Source organism: Lycium ferocissimum, chromosome 5 (genome assembly GCF_029784015.1).
Source record: "Lycium ferocissimum isolate CSIRO_LF1 chromosome 5, AGI_CSIRO_Lferr_CH_V1, whole genome shotgun sequence".
Lineage (NCBI taxonomy): Eukaryota > Viridiplantae > Streptophyta > Magnoliopsida > Solanales > Solanaceae > Lycium > Lycium ferocissimum.
The window spans coordinates 29,193,286-29,213,439 of NC_081346.1; the positions used below are offsets into that span (position 1 = coordinate 29,193,286).

Below are 20,154 nucleotides of genomic sequence, written 5' to 3' on the forward strand. Positions count from 1 at the left end.
AAAAATAAAAAAATTAAAATAAATAAATATACTAAACTGCAAAGTGAAAAATAAAGAGAAGAAAACTCAAAGATAACATACACAGGGCAGGGCGAGGTAGGGCAATTTTTTTATAAAATGCTAAACGGGGCAGGGCAGGTCGGGTCAAAATCTTAGCAGGTCAAGGCTTGCCCTGCCCCGCCCCGCCCTAACCTGCCCCATTGCCATCCCTACATGGGCCTAATGTAGCTACCCGGTGATTTTCTCTTACAAAAATGATTTTGAAGGCAAGTGGTCTTTGAATCTTGAACTTTTGACCTCGCTTGGAAAAAAATTCATATTTAATAAGAACCAAACTTTTGACTTTTGAAAGTTTGTCCATAGAGCAAGCAGGGTCAAAAGTTAAAATAACTCATTTTTAAGGTCATTAAGTGTAATATTCTACATATTGTAAGATAGGTTTCATCAAGGGTGAAAGTGCACAAAATAACCATATTTAGGACCCATATTTAATGAATAATGAAGTTTTTAGAGTGAGGTTAGAAAAAGAGAAGAAAGAAAATGAAACGTAAATATGTAAAAAAATACAACAACAACAACATACCCAGTGAAATCCACAAAGTGTGGTCTGGGAGGGTAGAGTGTATGCGGACCTTACCTCTTCTACGACATAAAAATAAATAAATAAAATAAAAAGGAAAATAAAAGTAATAGATATAAAAAAATAAATTTAAAGAAAAGTAATTAAAATAAATTTAGAAGAAAAGAAATTAAAATAAAAAAAAGTTAAAAAGTTTCCATATAATTACATGGTGTAATTATACCCAATTTTTAACCCTCCTTGAGAATTGAAGGTGTAATTACACCCTCTCAATTACAGCAATTCCCTTCTAACTTGGGAACTACTTACCAAACAAACATGCCAAACTAAGCCAATTCCAATTCCCTTGTGTCTTTCCAACCAGGCTCTTAAATGTAGCTCTCATATTGACAAGTGTCAAAGACTATGGTCAAAAATGCTATGCAGAGGAGTTGGCCAAAGAGGCAAGAAATAATTCTCCGTCCCATATTACTTATCCACATTACTAAAAATATCCGTCCTAAAATATTTGTCCATTTACAAAATTAAGATAGAAGTAATTAAAGTTTTCCTATTTTGACCTTAATATTGATTATTTTTTAAATTATTCAATATTGATTAGAGTATAATTTATTGGAGAGAGATAAGGATAATGTTGTAAAAAGTACACTTTTATTTATGATTTCTTAAAGAGCGTGTAAAGAGAAAAGTGGACAAGTAATTTGAGACGGACGGAGTACGAGGTGCGATTATTGACTCCTTAATTTTCAGTGCAGAAGTGAAAGTTATTACGTTACTGCTACTCAGCTACTTAGTACAGTGTTTGAGGTACATAGTACACGATTTTAGTCATCACAGAAATCATGCCTACTTTTTTTTTCCTTTCACACAGAGATCATGCCTCGATTGTAGGGATTGGATCCCCTCAAGTATTAGTGTGTCCAGTAATCTCTGGTATAGGCTTTGATTGGTAACATCTGTCCACTTTAAATTTTAAGGATTTAGATCTATGTAAGTTAACAACCACTTTAACCATAGTTTACCTTGTGTATACGGGCAAAACCGAGGCAAGGGTATCCTCGATTTCCCGACAAGAAAATTAAGATCATGATGGTTTTTGCTGGATCGGGCAAGTCCCGATCGGGGTCAAAGTTAAGCGCTGGATCGTAGCCAGACCGACCACATCTGGTCCCGGGTTGTTGAGTTCGGTTGGAGCTAAATACTGAGATAGGATGGGAAGGCGGTTAATCATGATAAGTGAGGATCCGAAATATCCGCCATCATCCGGATATGGCGGCACCGATCTTGCTTATCAGTTACTGAAGATTTTTTTACCTTATTTAGACTTGTACTAGAGTTAGGACTCCTCTACTATATAAAGAGGAGGACCCCCTTTTCTTTTGACCAGTTCTTTCACACGCACAAACATCCTAAGCAATACAGTTTGATTCTAAGTGTTCATTATTCTCTCTAAGTGTCAAATAATTGATGATTGGTCACTGTAACTCGAGCTCGGTTCAGCGGACCCGAGCCTACCGATCGGTTGCTTCCCAAAATCAATCGTTGTTTTGCTGTGGTTTGATTGTTCTTACTCGCTTTTGCATTATTATTTATTGCTTTACAATCATTAGTATTAGATTAAACCGCATATCTTTTGAACTGCGTATAAATTTAATTGTTATCCATTTTTATGGGTAAATAGTTTGGTGCCCATCGTGGGGCCTAGGATAATAGTGGTGGTTTAATACGAGTTTTGATAACACACGATATTTTACGCTTGTTCTTTGAAGTTTGATTTCAGATCTACCCAACATGTCAGACTCTCACTCTGTCAATTTTTATGCTGAACTGAGCCACCACGAGGAAAACAACAATGGGTTACCTAACAACAACGTGCCCCCAGTCGATCCTAATCAAACCGGGTCATCAGTAGGGGATGTGCCAGTAGATGGGGATAATGGAGCCACGTTGCAACAACTCAGGAACCAGTTGGAAATGGCTATGGAACAATTGCAGGCCCAACAAGCGGTTATAGCACAACTGCAAAATCAAAATCGAGCACCCAATGCTGCCCAATTTGAACAGACCGAGGAAACTGCAAAGGCACATTGCTGGGAACAACGGAAACGACCCCGGACAAAATGTCGAGCTGATAAGAATGCTCGATGAACTAACGAAACAAGTAGAATCCGGGGACAAAAAGATAGAGGCAAATGACAAGAAGGTGGAGAACTATAACGCGAGGGTCGATTAATTCCCGAAGCGCCCCCGATATTGAAAGGACCGGACTCGAAGAAGTTTCTTCAAATGCCTTTCCCACCGAGTGTTGCACCAAAGCCGATCCTAAAAAGGTTCCGCATGCCCGATATCCCAAAGTATAATGGGACCACTGACCCAAATGAGCATGTGACCGCGTACATATGTGCTATTAAAGGCAACGACCTCGCAGAGGACGAGAGGGAGTCGGTGCTACTTAAGAAGTTCCGGGAAACCCTGTCGAAGGGAGCAATGATATGGTATCATAATTTACCCGAGCATTCAATTGATTCATTTGCTATGCTTGCAGATGCCTTTGTCAAAGCTCATGCTGGAGCCATTAAGGTTGAAACGAGGAAGTCGGACTTGTTCAACGTCAAACAGCGAGATGATGAAACCCTCCGTGAGTTTGTGGCCCGATTTCAAATGGAACGCATGGATCTACCACCGGTTCAAGAAGATTGGGCCGTTCAAGCTTTTACTTAGGAGCTCAACCCAAGAAGCTCAATCACGTCTCCAAAATTAAAGCAAAATTGAGTATCCAGCAATTGCTTGGGCCAATGTACACAACAGATATCAATCGAAGATCAGGGTCGAGGATGATAAAATTTTGAGGGCTGCATCGGGATCATGGCGTTCCAAAGAAAGGGAACGATCGTTCGAGGTGAATGACAGATCGAGAATCGAGACCATCCCATGATAGGTATCAGCCTTATCTACCGGATCGAAGTGGCAATGGGCGCAATGCTGACTTGGGTAAGAACGATAGAAGGAATGATCGTGGTCTGAATAATCGAGGATTAATGAACAAAAATGTGATTGATAGACCATCGGGTAATAAAGAAGCCCTAAGATTATTGGAGTATAACTTCTGCGTCGATGTGGCGACCATAGCAGCAGCTGTCATCCACAACAGAGAAACGAGGCATCCAAGGCCTATCCAATCTGATCCAGAAAAACAAGCTAAAAGCCTGATTTGCAAGTACCATCATACCCATGGTCACCGAACCGAAGATTGTGGAAAACTAAGGGAGGAGGTCGCTCATCTATTTAATCTGGGTCACCTTCGAGAATTTCTAAGTGAATGGGCCAAAGCTCATTTCAAGAACGTGGATGCCAATAAGCTAGATGGATAGGAGGATCCCCAACATGTGATCCACATGATTATTGGGGGAGTGGACATTCCTCAGGGGCCAATAATGAAACACACCAAAGTTTCCATCACTAGAGAAAAACGTACACGGAGTTATGACCCCGAGAGTCCCATCTCGTTCAGCGACGAGGATATAGGAGGCATCGTTCAGCCCCACAACGATGCACTGGTAATATCTGTCCTTGTTAATAAATTTAGAGTTAAACGTGTGTTGATTGATCCAGGTAGCTCGGCTAATATCATCCGATGGAGAGTCATCGAGCAGCTGGGACTACTAGACCAGATCGTGCCAGCAGTCCGAGTCCTCAACGGGTTCAACATGGCCTGCGAAACGACGAAGGGTGAAATCACCTTACCAATCAACACAGCTGGAACCATGCAGCAGACCAAGTTTTATGTGATAGAAGGAGACATGGGATACAATGCATTATTTGGAAGACCATGGATTCACAACATGAGAGCGGTGCCCTCAACTCTGCACCAAGCATTAAAGTTCCCGACCCCAGAAGGGATCAAAACCGTTCATGGTGAGCAGCAAGCCGCAAAGGAAATGTTCGCGGTCGAGGAAGCGGTTTCGGCAGCTAAGAATCTAGTGTTGAAGGACAGGAAGTCGAACAAAGGGAAAGACGCCAAATAGCAATCATAGGTTCCGATCCTGGTGTCCTTGGAAGATCGAGATAGGAACGCACCAGATGAAGAAATCGACTTTGGAGTCCCGAGATCCTTCGTGGTACCCGATGATTCAGACGCCACTAAGTCAACGGTCGAGGAACTTGAGCAAATTATATTATTCGTTCATCTACCGGACAGGAAGGTATACCTGGGCACGGGGTTAACCTCCGAGCTCAGGAAAAAATTTATTAAATTTCTTAAAAATAACTCTGATTGCTTTGCCTGGTCCCATTTAGACATGACAGGTATCCCACCGGAGGTGACAACTCATAAGCTGAGCCTGGACCCAAGTTTCCCTCCAGTTAAACAAAAAAGAAGGCCACAGCCCAAGGTCAAGCATGCGTTCATCAAAGACGAGGTATCTAAACTCCTTAAAATAGGATCCATTCGGGAAGTTAAGTACCCGGATTGGTTAGCTAATGTTGTAGTAGTACCTAAAAAGGGAAACAAGTTTAGAATGTGCATAGACTATAAAGATTTAAATAAGGCATGCCCGAAGGATTCATTTCCTTTGCCCAGCATCGATCGTATGATCGACGCTACGACATGTCATGAGGAATTAAGTTTTCTCGATGCCTACTCCAGGTACAATCAAATACAGATGGACCCGGAGGACTAAGAAAAACTTCTTTTGTGACTAAGTTTGGCACATATTGTTATAATGTAATGCCTTTCCGCCTGAAAAATACCGGTGCCACTTATCAACAGCTAGTCAACCGCATGTTCAAACCCCAACTAGGAAAATCAATGGAAGTTTATATAAATGGCATGGTTGTCAAGTCCCTCATTTCTTCAGGGACCATTTAAAGTATTTGTAGGAAACTTTCGACATATTAAGGAAATACAACATGAAGCTGAACCCCGAAAAAGTGTGCTTTTGGTGTCGGCTTGGGTAAGTTTCTTGGATTCTAAGTTTCTTGGATTCATGGTATCGAATCGAGGGATCGAGATCAACCCGGACAAGCTAAAGGTAATAGAAGATATCACCGTTATAGACGACATCAAAGGGGTACAAAGATTGACCGGGCGGATAGCTGCACTAAGCCGCTTCATTTCCAGATCCTAGGACAAAAGTCATCGATTTTTCTCATTGCTGAAGAAAAAGACCGACTTCGCCTGGACCCCCGAGTGTCAGAAGGCTTTAGCAGAACTCAAGAGGTATTTATCGAGCCCACATTTGCTACACACACCAAAGGCAAACGAGCAGTTGTACCTGTACTTGGCGGTATTCAAGATAGCGGTAAGTGGCCTTCTGGTTCGAGAAGAAGAAGGCACGCAATAACCAGTTTATTGTGTGAGCAGGACTTTAGGTGACGCTGAAACCAGGTACCCACACTTAGAAAAATTAGCACTTGCTTTATTGAGTGCATCTAGGAAATTAAAACCTTACTTTCAGTGTCATCCCATATGTGTCCTAACGTTATACCCCTTAAGGAATGTTATGCATAAACTCGAACTCTCACGACGGTTAGCAAAATGGGTTGTCGAGATTAGCGGGTACGATAATGAATATAAACCCCGAACTGCTATCAAATCCCAAATACTAGCAGACTTCGTGGCCGACTTTACACCGGCCATGATCCCCAAGGTCGATAAAGAATTACTCCTTACCTCGGGGACTAGTTCGGGGGTGTGGACCTTATTCACAGACGGTGCTTCCAATATGAAAGGGTCCGGATTGGGGATCGTTCTTAAACCACCCACGGGTGATATAATAAGGCAATCTATTAGATCTATTAATTTGACTAACAACGAAGCCGAATACGAGGCTATGATTGCAGGTTTAGAACTGACCAAAGGCTTGGGAGCCGAGATCATTGAGACCAAGTGTGATTACCTCCTAATGGTCAATCAAGTAAACGGTACATTTAAAGTCAAGGACGACCGGATGCGGAGATACTTAGAAAAATTACAGGTGGTACTACATCGATTCAAAGAGTGGACGCTGGAGCACGTGCCTCGAGATCAAAATAATGAGGCCGACGCCCTGGCAAACTTGGGCTCATCGGTAGAATCGGAAGGATTCAATTCCGGAGCGGTGGTGCAGTTGATAAGTTTGGTAATAGAAACCGACCATGCTGAAGTAAACTCGACAGGTTTGACTTAGGATTGGAGGAACAAATATATAGATTACCTTGAAACGAGGAAACTGCCATCCGATCCCAAAGAATCGAGGGCCCTTCGAGCCAAAACAGCTAGATTTTGCATGGTCGACGGCCTGTTATACCGAAGGTCATTTTACGGTCCCATGGCAAGGTGTTTGGGTCCAGGAGAAACCGACTATGTTATGAGGGAAATTCACGAGGGAACTTGTGGAAACCACTCAGGAGTCGATTCACTGGTGCGCAAGCTGATCAGAGCCGGTTACTTCTGGAACAAGATGGAGAAGGATGCGAAAGCTTTCGTCCAAAAATGCAACGAGTGCCAAAGACACGCTCCATCGATACATCAACCGGGAGAGGAACTTCATTCGGTCCTTTCTCCATGGCCATTCATGAAATGTGGAATGGACATAGTAGGGCCTTTGCCCTGGGCTTTGAGTAAGGCACATTTGCCCCGTTGCTTGTGACTGACTATTGCTCTAAGTAGGTTGAAGGCATTCGAGAAGGTTAGAGAAAAGGAAGTCATCGACTTCATATATGACCACATAATCTGTCGGTTCGGGATACCCGCGAAAATTGCATGTGATAACGGGAAGCAGTTCATAGGCAGCAAAGTCAGCAAGTTCTTTGAAGAATACAAGATCAAAAAGATCTTGTCAACCCCGTATCATCCAAGTGCGAATGGTCAAGCTGAATCGACAAACAAAATCATATTGCAGAACCTGAAGAAAAAGTTGACTGGGTCTAAACACAGGTGGAAGGAGATTTTACCCGAGGTCTTGTGGGCGTATCGTACAACGGTAAGATCCAGTACCGGGGAAATCCCGTTCTCCCTAGTGTATGGAGCCGAGGCACTAATACCCGTCGAGGTCGGTGAACTAAGCTTAAGGTTTCAGCACGCCACAGAGGCATCGAACCACGAAGCAATGACCACTAGTCTAAATCTAGTAGATGAAAAAAGAGAAGCTGCCTATGTCCCGTTAGCAGCCCAAAAGCAAAGGATGCAAAGATACTATAAACGGAGGGCCAATCTTAGGCATTTTCAGATTGGGGACTTGGTCCTGCGAAAAGTCACACTCCACACTAAGAACCCCAATGAAGGGAAATTGGGCCCGAATTGGGAAGGACCAAATAGAGTCACCGACATAACCGGGAAAGGCTCCTATCAGCTCGAGTCTGAAAATGGAAAACAACTTCCAAACAATTGGAATGTGGCGCACCTAAAACGATACTATTGCTAAGGTATGAACAATCTTTACCTTTCCATTCTTTTAAGTCTAACCATGCAGGCATACATCGAAGTGGATGTCGAAAGCAGCACAATGGAAGTCGAGAAGTCATAGACTTAGGACTGAAAGCACGTGCTAAACTCTTTTTCCCTTCGACCGGTTTTGTCCCAAGGTGGGTTTTCGGCAAGGTTGTTAATGAGGCAGCGCCATACAGCGTGCTACTAACATTAGGAGGACCGGTCAAGAACCGGGGACTGGGGATTGCCTACGTCGGATCAATAATACTTGAGCCCTCATATTTAGGACTCCGGATTAGGGACTATCATACCCTCGAGCCCTCACATTCACCGGGCAAATCGATACCTATTCAAAGCCAAGGCTTGAACGATAGGATTTTTTGTAAGGGTCAAACGGTCGATTGAATCGTGCCCGATTAGTTTGTTCTTGCCACGACAACTATTGTAATCTTGTCTCGATCGATCAATAAACATGGAAAATTTTCAAAGTATCATTTTGGATGATACTATTCCTTTGCATTAATATTACATTTTATCGGACCCCCAAATATCCGAAATGTGCAAACTAAAGGCCAAATGCCTAAAGGTTAAAGGATAAAGGAGTCTAAATTGTTAAAGGACTACGGTCTAAAATATAAAGGACTACGGTCTAAATTGTTAAAGACTACTATCTAAAAATCCTAAAAATACAACCCAACTTGTTTAGTCGACTACGGTCAAAACGAGGTCCGAAGTCATTGAGATTTCAACCCGATCACACAATGCGACTCAAAGACGTCTAAGTTTGCAAATAGAAAAATAAGGCTTTTTGCATGCCACATATTCATTAACTTGTTAACGGTTAACAAATAACCTCGGGATCAACTCTAAAATTCGGTACTAAGGTAATATCATGTCGGTAACACTCGAGACTGAGTCACTACCACTTTAAATTTTATTTTTGCTAAGGCAATAATACATGCTAAGGCAATAGTGCATATCGGACAAGTACTAAACCAAGTCAATGATTATTCTAATCCTTAAACACAGAAGATAAAAGAATATAATGCAATGAAAAACGGTGAATAAAACCAAGCAAAAGCTTTCTTATATATATGTCAAATGTTTACAAAGGCTTAGAAAACGGCCTTGAGTTTCAAAAACATAAAGAATTACATAGAAAATCGCAAAAAGCAAAAAGAAATCTAAGGCTCCTAAGCCTGATCTTCATCCGAGCCCTCGGCATCACCCTCATCCGATTCGAGGTCACTGTCCGACCCCTCAGGATCATACTTGGCCTTCGCCTCTGCCTCGAGCCTCTTGGCCTCTTCGATCTGGTCCAATAAGTCCACCCGGTGGCATAAATTTCTTCTAAAGTCTCCCTTCGGGATAGACACCGCATATACTCGGCCCGAGTGTCGCTCTTTCTCTCGGTCGCGGTTACATCGGCTTTGTACTGAGCTAACATCCCATTAAAACTCGAGATTCGGCCCAAGGCTTCATTGTATTTGGCCTGCAGATCGATGTTATCACGGCCAAGATTGTCCCGCTCCGACTCGGCCGAGGCAAGTTTCGATCGGAGTTCTGCAATTAGCTTCGACCTCTCATCAGCCTTGTCCGTCATCACACGAAGCTGATCCTTAGCCGATGCCAAGTCTTCCTTGAGAGCATCTCGCTCGGAGGCAACACCATCCATTTTACCCTTGAAGGCCTCGAGCTCGGGCTTAATCTCGTTGAGCTCCAACCGAAGCTGGTCGATCTGGGTCACATACTCCCGGGCCTGAGAAGGGGTAGCGTTAGCATCGGCTATTAACCGCTTATTATGAACTTCAAAAGCCCTTACCTTCCCTGCTAGGAGGTCATGTTCCCGTCTGACCTCGATGGCCTCATTCCGAGCCATCTCCAAATCGGACTGAAGAGTGGAAGGGTCGGGTAAGCTAGAGATAAACTCTTGACCTTGCTCGTAGAGCTTCCTGAGCGATTCCATCTCCTGAGTTTACTTCTCGAGCTGATCCTTAAGATGGTCCACTTCCATCTTCAGTCGGTGAAAGCTTTCATGATGAAGCACGGAGGCCTGAAACCAAAAGGGAGCAATAGTTAGAATAAGAAAGGGAAATAAAGCTAAGTATAAAACAAAAGAAAGGGATGTACCCGATTTATGGCTTATTGAGCCTCGTTAAAAAGATAGGAGGCATCGACATCATTCATCTTCCTCTGATCCCTTGCAGTCACTAGAGGATACAGATAACTGGCCACCCCGATCGGCCCACACAGCATGTTCATATCAGCTGACACCATAAACGAGACCCACCTTTTTCATTTCGGGTCTATGCTCGGGGCCGAAAAATTTTTCTCCAATCGGGGACCAGAGTTAACCCCAAATCGATCGTCTACAGGGATAGGTAGATGGCCGAACCCTGAGTGGCCCTCGACCGTGATAGCATCTTTATCGAGCAAATGACCAGTAGCATCTTTCAACACAACAGGTTCCTCGGTCATTTTGCCTTTAGATTTTGGGCTCTCGGATCGGGCGGCCGTTGATCGAGGCGGCGAGTCCTGTATATAAATAATGGTCTCAGCTGAAGCCACATCTTGTACGGGAAGGATGGAACCTATACCATATAAAGGTGGAATGTAAGGTACCTTCGAGCCCGAGGCGGTAGAAGCTGCCCTCGAACTGGTTGTTGTGGCTGTCTCCTTCCCCGTTCTTCGAATGGAAGAAGGCACGGTAGCAGCATCTTCGGGGACTCCCGCTTCCGACCCGATGGATTTTAAACCCACCGGTGTCGGGGCATTATTTTTCGAGCCTGACGACTCTTGGTTTGTGCTTTCCACCAAGGGTGGAATGGTTTCTTTCGAGCTTTTCAGCTCTTGGTTGGTGTTTTCCTTAGAGGGTCGGTGCCTGACTAGCACGAGGCCCTCATCATCGGAGTGATTCTTGAGTTGGTCAATCGCCTCGGGGTCCAGAACCCGGGCCCTGGTATCTTCTTTAGAAGCCTCCTTGAGGGTAAGCCTCGGCTTCTTTCTGCTCTCGGAAGGAGCACCAGAGGATTCGGAGGACCGTCTCTTCTTCTTCTCGCTCTTCTCTTTCTCGGTGGCCTCGACCCCGGATTGCGGAAGGGTAGGAGGCTTAGAAGACTGCTCTTCACCGATGGCCTCAATATCGGCCTCATCTTCCGAAGCCTCTTCTTCATCCTGCCCTCGGATCTTGGTGGCCTTTGAGAGGCCTGCAAAGAAGAAAGAACAAAATGTTAAACGAAGTATGGCATAATATAAGAGGAGGTAAAACAACACCTCGGTCAAACACTCACCATGATTCTCGGCCTCCCATATGCCCTTGGAAAGTGAATGCCAGTTACGCTCGGTTTAAATTTTTCCGATCGACTACAAATTTTCCCGATCCATTCCTCCAAGTCAGCGACCGCATTGAGGGTTCGGGGAAGGGCTGCAAACATATGAACAAAGATAAAAATCACAAATGGAACATCAGAGGAGCCACTTAGATGTTTGGAAAGATAATTCACTTACGATTCGGGTTCCACTTCTCGGGGAATGGAATCTTATCAGCGGGGATCAGATCCTCGGTCCTCACTCGAACGAATCTTCCCTGCCAGCCTCGGTCCCTATCCTCATCGAGGCTAGAAAAGGGTGCTTTCCTTGCTCGTCGTGCGAGCTTAATCATACCACCCCGAAATACCCGGGGACTATACAACCGGAAAAGGTGGTTGATCGTGAAAGATTCTTCCACGTTATTCGCAAAATAACGGAGGAGTGTAACGATCCTCCAAAACAAGGGGTGGATCTGACCGAGACAGATCTCGTACCTCCTACAAAAGTCCACGACCACCGTGTCGAGTGGACCAAATGTGAAGGGGTATGTGTAAACACTCAGGTACCCCTCCACATGGGTCGTGATGGCTTCATCATGCTCGGGAATAACGACCTCTTTGTCTTCCCAACCGCAGTCCTTCTTGACCTGCTCGAGTTTATTCAGGGAATCGTGCATATGTAGTCCGATATTTCAGCACCCCGATCCCCTTGCTGAGAAGGCCTCTCGACCTTAAAATCCTTGGTCGTGACGTAATCAGATGGGACATAATCAGAAAGTTTTAGTTCCGATTTTGGAGCCGAGAAAGACTCACCGGTTTTGGCTTTCGAAGATTTAGTCATTGTTCTGAAAATAACAAGGTTTGAAGGTTTGATATGAAGGTTTGAAGATCTGGGTAGATTTTTTGAAGGTTTGGAAGTATGAATGTATGAAGGTTTGCGTATTCAAAGGCACGATGGTAATTTTGGAGAGTGAAAGTTCTGAAGGTAAAAAAATGAAATGGAAAGTTTGACTTTTATAGGGAGAGGCCGAGACGGTTGCCATTCCGTAACCTACGACTCACCCAACCGGCATATGACGAGTGGCTGATGTCAGAACGATGTGACTGATGGGACGCTTGATCTTATCAGCTTATATGAAACTCACATGAGGAGGAACCGGATCTACTTCCACTTCCCGTCGTTTTGAGATATCTACTGTATACCGGTGAGATCGAGGTCAAATCTACCTATGATTTCTCGTTATGTTATGTAATGATTTGGACCAGTATATGGGATTGAACAGGTTCCAACCAAGGGTCCCGCAGTCAAAACTTTAACATGATCGAGGGAAAATATCGACATTGATTCAACCGAGACCGGAGATGGTTGAGTTTACTGAGTATCCATCATGACCGAGCATAGCCCAAACGAACTAAGAGCACCGAGATGGAATAAGAAGCAGTTGAATAGATAAACATAGGGGCCGTTGACGGGATGCTTTGACTTTTCCCGCGTTATTTCAAAACTTACAAGATAAGGTATCCTTGAGTTTGACGTAACGAAAACATGAACGAAGATAAAAGTTCAAACGGAGGGTAAAGGCCAACCGTATTCGATAAAAACTGGTAAAAGGCCAGTCCACAAGTTCTACTAATTTTCTTCATATAACGAATTTTCGATTTCCTCGGTTACATCAGTTCCGCAAAACAAAAAGGCCTAACTTATGATCCTAAACTAGAACAGAAAGGAATCCCAAACTGGTATAGTGAACCGAAGGTTGAGAACTTCGGTCCATAATTCTACAATATTAAGCATCAGCTAAATGGCCCCGGGATTATCCTCGGGAGTGGCCAAACCAGGGCTATTTTGTTCCGGTAGATCCTCCTCATCAAGAACTATCACCGGGGGTGGTCCATCACGAGGTATTTCCCGTCGAGTCTCCAAGAGACGGTGCGATCTGACCCGAGAGCCTATCCCCGAGGGTATGGTCGAGGTGCTTGTAGAGACTCTCCGACTGGACGTTCTCACCGATGCAGACGTAGTCCTTCTTCCCCCAATGGCATCCTCGGCACCCTCTTCGACAATGTTCTTTCCTTTTGAAGACCTTTTCGTCGAGAGCCCTGAAAATCGAAGAGTCAAGGTTAGAATATAAAATGGAAAAACTAAGGAATTCCACAAACAGATTGAAAATTACCATGGTTCTTGCCTTTCCACCCTTCGGGTGCCATGCTCCTCTAAGAATGGCCTACGTTACGAGAGGTGCCTAAAAAAGCAACCACCCATTCAAAAATAGTGATTACGAGCTCAGGTTCGATCGCATTCAGGTGGAATTCCACGTTTCTGGGAAATCAACGAACAGGGAACGGTAGAGTTGGTCCGTGTGAATCATCACGAACTGATGTAACCATCCCCTATCATAGTCGTCTTTCGGATCTATGAGACCTCGAGTCCCACGGGGGAGCAAATGAACTATACCTCCTCGGATTACCCGGGGTACGTAAATATGAATCAAATGGTCGAGGGTAAAAGAAACCCCGGCTATGTTGGCTAAAATTTCGAGGCAATACACGAGCCTCCAAATCTGTGGAGCAATTTGGCCAATACAAACACGGTATCGACGACAGAAGTCCTCAATCACTTAAGGAATGGGAAGAGAAAACTCGATGGCAAAAGGGTAGGTATAGATCATCGAATAACCAACAACATGATAATTGATCCTTACCCCGCTTTCAACAGGGTGGACGTCGACATCCGCGCCGAGGTTATAATCATTCCGAACAGCGGGGATGGTAGCATCATCGATAAAGGATTCGAATTTCTCCATAGAATCAAGATGAGAAGATATTTTACAATCGTTTGCATACTTGAAGCCGGCAGAAAGAATGTCCGCAGCAAGGAACTCCAACTCCTCCTCAAGGCTGGTCGCTCCTATCGCTGACAAGGGCAATGAATGTGGTGGCGACGAAGAATGGTCCGCACTTTGAGTTAGCAACGGTAGAGAAGTCATGACTAAGAAGAAAGCGTAGTGACAAGAAATTAAAAATAATGGTTTAAGACACAACTCAGAAGAGAACGAGAACTTGGCAGTTGCAAGCAAAGGTTTTTCCTTGTTGAAAGGATGAGGTTTAGGGTTTAGGTTCAAAGTGCATGGCAAGAAGGAAGTATATGGGCTTTATATAATGGGGAGTACAAAAAGTTTTTGAAAGATTTAAGAGTTCTGACAAGGGGCGGATTCTCAAGACTGATTAGGTGGCTGAAGAAATTATGAACTGACATCGGGCAAAGTGCAAAGATTTGATGGGAACGTATTTTCCTAGGTGACTAGGTACGACATACTCGGCTTTATCCGGATCCATTTCCCGAAGTTAATACTCCCCTCCAAAAAATGGGGGGACTATCGGTATACGGGCAAAACCGAGACAAAGGTATCCTCGGTTTCCCAACAAGAAAATTAAGATCATGATGGTCTTTGCTGGATCGGACGAGTCCCAATCGAGGTCAAAGTCAAGCGCTGGATCGTAGCCAGACCGACCACATCTGGTCCCGGGTCGTTGAGTTCGGTTGGAGCTAGATACCGAGATAGGATGGGAAGGTGTTTAATCATGATAAGTGAGGATCCGAAATATCCGCCTTCAGCTGGATATGGCGGCGCCGATCTCACTCATCAGTTACTGAAGATTTTTTACCTTATTTAGACTTGTACTAGGGTTAAGGCTCCTCTACTATATAAAGAGAAGGACCCCCTTTTCTTTTGACCAGTTCTTTCACACGCACAAACATCCGAAGCAATACAATTTGATTCTAAGTGTTCATTGTTCTCTCTAAGTGTCAAATAATTGTTCATTGGTCACTGTAACTCGAGCTCGGTTCAGCAGACCCGAGCCTACCAATCGGTTGCTTCCCAAAATCAATTGTTGTTTCTTGTGGTTTGATTGCTCTTACTTGCTTTTGCATTATTATTTATTGCTTTACAATCATTCGTATTAGATTAAACCGCATATTCTTTGAACCTCGTATAAATTTAATTGTTATCCATTTTTAAGGGTAAACACCTTGGTTGTTCACTTGTTACTCCTAGACCTCACGCTCACAGTATATGTCGTAATTCACCCAAAAAAAAAATGCATTCCATCTTTCATTTACTTAATCCATTTCCTCTATATTGCTGAATAAATATTTGTTTTATGTAATTAAACTGCAACATTGCGCTCATACGACGTATAAAAATTATTATTACTGCTTCTTCAATGCCGTTTATTTCCAAGCTTAGAAGAATACAAACCTTAGCCTATCATAATCTCTTTCATTGGAAAATGACCTCATATCAAGTTATGGTAAGATTCCAAGATACCCATCCACAATACATTACTCTCCGTCCCAAAATACTTGTCACATTTTGCTTATCGAGAGTCAATCTGACTAATTTTTTAAGCTAAATTGGATTAGATTAATTTACTATTTTAAATTTAATTTTAAATATTCAAAAATTATATAAGTTGCAATTCTTCTCCTATCAATTCGGTGAACAAAAAGACATCTCAAATGTTGATCAAAAGTTCATGTACTTTGACTCTCGAGGATCGAAACGTGATAATTTTTTGGGACGGAGGGGATAAGAATTTAGTACGGCACTGATGGTGGGTGGGACCGTTGTGAATTAGGGGGAGGATTTAAAACTTTTTAAGTCCTCTAGGGAGATTCTCTAATGTTGTAAATATGGAACGGATTTCGACTCTCTAACTATGGTTAAAGTGGTTGTTAACTTAGAGCCCGTTTGGATTGGCTTATAAGTTGCTGAAAACAGCTTTTTTGAGTGTTTGGCTAGCTAGCGTAAAGCCATTTTATACTTAAAATAAGCTCAAAAAAATAATTGAGCCTATTTGGCTTAGCTTATCTAAAGTAGCTTATAAGCGGAAAACAGCTTATAAGCCAAAAAAAAATAAGTTGGGGTGACTTATAAGTTGTTTTCAGCTTATAAGTTACTTTTTTAAAGCCCATCCAAACAGGCTCTTACATAGATCTAAATCCTTAGGGGTTGTTTGGTAGAAGGTATAAGCTGGGATATCCCAACACTAATTTTTATACCATGTTTGGTAGAAGGTATAAATTTAGTGTTGGGATATCCCAACTTATACCTTCTTATCTCACTTATATTGGGATTATTTTATACCATCTTTTAGATGGTATAAAATAATCCCAATAGATGGAGTAAATTAGTCTCAGAATTATAATCCCGGGATAATTTCGACTATCTGCCCTTTAAAGTTTAAAGCGGACAGATGTTACTTATCAAAGTCTATACCGAAGATTACTGGACACACTAATACTGGGGGATCCAATCCCTCGATTGTAGGGAGTAGGGACAACCCTTCCCCACACACTCCTATTCCCCCGTCGATTGGAATCTTCTATTGTGCATTTGCTCTTATTGATAGCATTGCAAAAAAATATTTTTGTTTAATGTTTTGTGTATTTTATTTAATTATATTTTAAGTTATGTCTCAAAATTTATCTTCTTAATTTTGAAATTTGGATAAAAATAGTTTGGGACTAGGGAGCTCTATTTTACTTTTAGGGGTCGTTTGGTTGACGATCTAACACTAAGGGAGTATAATGTACAGATTGTTTAATTATGCGGTGATAACAATATAGGTATAATAATTATGTGGCAAGTAATGATTCAGGAATATGTAGAGTTAATCATATCTAGACTAGACATATGTATTGCGAATAGAGTTAAACATATAGATAGGGGCGTATAAAGAAAACCGACAAACCGCACTAAATCGATAATCCGACTCAAATCAAGAAAGAAATCCGACTAGTGGTTTGGTATTGGAAAAAACCCGATCATAATTGATTTGGTTTGGTTTTAACTAAAAAAAGTCAAACCGAACCAAATCAACCCAACGTTACATGTATATAATTTTTTAAAAATATTTTATACATAAAACGTTATTTGAAATGTAATTTATAGATATTTTTTAAACTTTTCATAGTTTTGGTCTTTTAACTTATTATTTCAAACTTGAACTTAGAATCTTGAATGGTCAAATAAGTTGTATAGTCTATAGATGTTAGTAACTCAAATAATACCCAGATTAAAACCAAAATGCTAATAAAAGATCCACTTATTGTCGTTTGAATAATCATTCATAATCACACGGAAATCCATTCACACTTTTAATCTGTTTTGGGTATTTTTTTACAAAAATAGTTTTCTACTGCCATGTCACCACATTGGCCATATAGTCAAAATACTCCCCAACGTTTGACCAAAATGCCAACTACACACCGAACCTTTGCTTTGGTCCTATTACCCCCTTGGACAATTTTTTTCAATATTAAAATGCCCTTTTTTATTATGTGGCGTCAATATGACAACCTCAAATTATTTACGAGTCTTGTCCACACGCGCGCAGCCCACGTGCCACATCTTTAATTTCCCCTCATTTTTTATTAATTTCCCCTTCCTCCATCCATTTATTCTTCTTCAAAAAAAAAAAAAAAAAATCTCTCAATTTTCCACACTCCATTTTCGATGAGGATCCAAAAACCCATACCCAATTCTTCTTCATCTTCATCAACATCATCATCATCATCATCTTCATTAGGAGTTGAAAAAAAAAATCACACCAACTTCCTCAAATTTGATCCAAAAAAACCCAAATGTGAAAGAAAGCTTCCTAATACCAAGTAGAACAAAGTTCATCCATTAATTTGATCAAACAATTAAGAATTTAAAGAAACCCACTTGGTGTTCTTCATAGTTTTCTCCAAATTCCTAACAATGGAGTTTAATTTTCTCCCAAATCAACTCAAAGAATTAGTGCTTAGCTTAAACAACTCCAACCAAGCAACAAGTAGTAACTCCAAACAAGCAACTTTCAATCGATTTTCTTTTAACAGATTAGATTTTCAACCCTTTTTTTTTTTTTCCATTTTCGGTTTTTTTTTTTTTTTTTTTTTTGAATTTGATTTGGGAAAAAAATTCAAATGTGAAAGGAAGCTTCCTAACACCAAGTAGAACAAATTTCATCCATTAATTTGATCAAACAATCAAGAATTTAAAGAACATTTTTTTGCGCGGACTGCCCTTCTTTTGGGGTGGTCTTTAAATTTTGCCCCTCTCAAATTTGTGGTCTTTAAATTTTGCCCCTCATATTTGTGGTCTTTAAGTTGTGCCCTTCGCTTGAAAAGGTGGGCAAATACATAAAGTTACGGGTTCGAACCCCCGCTCGAAGCATAAAATAAAAAAATAATTTCGCAAGGCAGATCGGGGGAGAGTATGCCGGATCCGCATACAATCTTTAAGGAAAAGCTAAAGTTATGCGGATCCGATAACTAAAAGTCCGCCCCATAAGGCAGAATTTTTCCTAAGACATAGTTTAGTTATGCCTTGTAGGGCGAAATTTTAGTTAAGGCATAACAAAATTATGCCCCGTAAGGCAAACTTTTCCTTAATGCATAGACTTTGCCTTATAAGGCAAAGTTTAAGTTATGCCTTAAGAAAAACTTTCGCATTATGGGTATACTTTTAGTTATGTCTTTGGGGCATACTTTTTAGTTAAGGCACAACTAAAAGTTTACCTTGAAAATATATATATATATATATATATATATATATATATATATATATATATATATATATATATATATATATATATATAAGGCAAAGTCGCCCCCTTCGGACTTTTACTTAAACACAACTAAAAGTCCCGCCCCCTCCGCGTACTTTTACTTAAACACAACTAAAAGTCTGCCCCCTCCGGCAGACTTTTACTTAAACACAACTAAAAGTCTGCCGGAGGGGGCAGACTTTCCCTTGAAGCATATATATATATTTTTTTAACTTTTCAAGGGAAACTTTTAGTAATGCCTTAGCTAAAAGTGTGTCCCATAAAACATAACTAAAAGTATGCCCCATAAGGCGTAAGTTTTCCTTAAGGTATAACAAAAGTTTGCCTTATAAGGCAAAATTTAATGGGCAAACTTTTATGCGGACCCGCATAACTTTGTGAAGGAATTATCAAAGTTATGCGGACCGACATACTTATGCCAAGTCGCCCATAAGGCATAAGTATGCCGGTCCGGCATAACTTTGGTAATTCCTTCACAAGTGTATGCCGTTGAGGGCATAGCGAAATTTAACTCGCCTTGCGAATTTTTTTTCAAATTTTTGACATGCGTGTGGGTTCGAACCTGGAACCTATGGGTTTTAGCCGAAGGGCAAAATTTAAAGATTTCAAATATGAGGGGCAAAATTTAAAGACCACCCCAAACGAAGGGCAATTCTGCGAATTGCCCTTTAAAGAAACCCACTTGGTGTTCTTCATAGCTTTCTCCAAATTCCTAACAATGGAGTTTAGTTTTCTCCCTAAATCAAAGAATTAGTGCTTAAACAACTCCAACCAAGCAACAAGTAGCAACTCCAAACAAGCAACTTTCAATCGATTTTCTTTAACAAGATTAGATTTTCAACCTTTTTTTTTTTTCCGCATTTTCGTTTTTTTTTTCTTGATTTTTTTTTTTTTTGTGAATTTGATTTGGAAAACAAGATTATAAGAATAATCACTATCCTAGCTCTAAATTTATAATGGGTATTATTTTGACCAAAAAAATGGAAATGGGTGTTAAATAGGGTGAAGAAGAAGATGAAGTAGCCTAAAAATGGAGGGAATTTAAATTTATCTATGTGGCATCTATGTGGCGGTCCGAGTTGGCATTTTAAAACACATCGATGCTTTTTTAAAGGCTATAACGCGCCACCGAGCGGTGTAGTCACGCTCTTGTCCACATCGGCAAAAAAAGGCATTTTAATACTGAAAAAAATTATCCAGGGGGGTAATAGGTCCAACGCAAAGGTTAGGTGTGTAGT

At 41.5% G+C, this 20,154-nt stretch overlaps 2 protein-coding genes across 2 annotated transcripts; one reads left to right on the plus strand and one right to left on the minus strand.

Moving 5' to 3' along the window:
* Positions 1 to 3,975: 3,975 nt before the first annotated feature.
* Positions 3,976 to 4,605, plus strand: LOC132057699 (uncharacterized). Its single transcript, XM_059450313.1, has one exon. It carries the CDS (start codon positions 3,976 to 3,978, stop codon positions 4,603 to 4,605), a length of 630 nt encoding a protein of 209 aa, XP_059306296.1.
* Positions 4,606 to 9,181: 4,576 nt separating this feature from the next.
* LOC132057700 (uncharacterized) lies at positions 9,182 to 9,954 on the minus strand. The gene is made up of 2 exons (XM_059450314.1): positions 9,412 to 9,954; positions 9,182 to 9,301 (listed from the first exon to the last, which is right to left on the minus strand). Exons 1-2 carry the CDS (start codon positions 9,952 to 9,954, stop codon positions 9,182 to 9,184), a joined length of 663 nt encoding a protein of 220 aa, XP_059306297.1.
* Between the last annotated feature and the right edge of the window lie 10,200 nt (positions 9,955 to 20,154).

Coding starts and splice junctions, on each gene's coding strand:
- LOC132057700 (XM_059450314.1), bottom strand. CDS start 9,954: ATGGAATCGCTCAGGAAGCTCTACGAGCAAGGTCAAGAGTTTATCTCT. Junction 9,302..9,411: donor TAGCTCAGTACAAAGCCGAT/GTAACCGCGACC, acceptor TTATTGGACCAG/ATCGAAGAGGCCAAGAGGCT.
- LOC132057699 (XM_059450313.1), top strand. CDS start 3,976: ATGATTATTGGGGGAGTGGACATTCCTCAGGGGCCAATAATGAAACAC.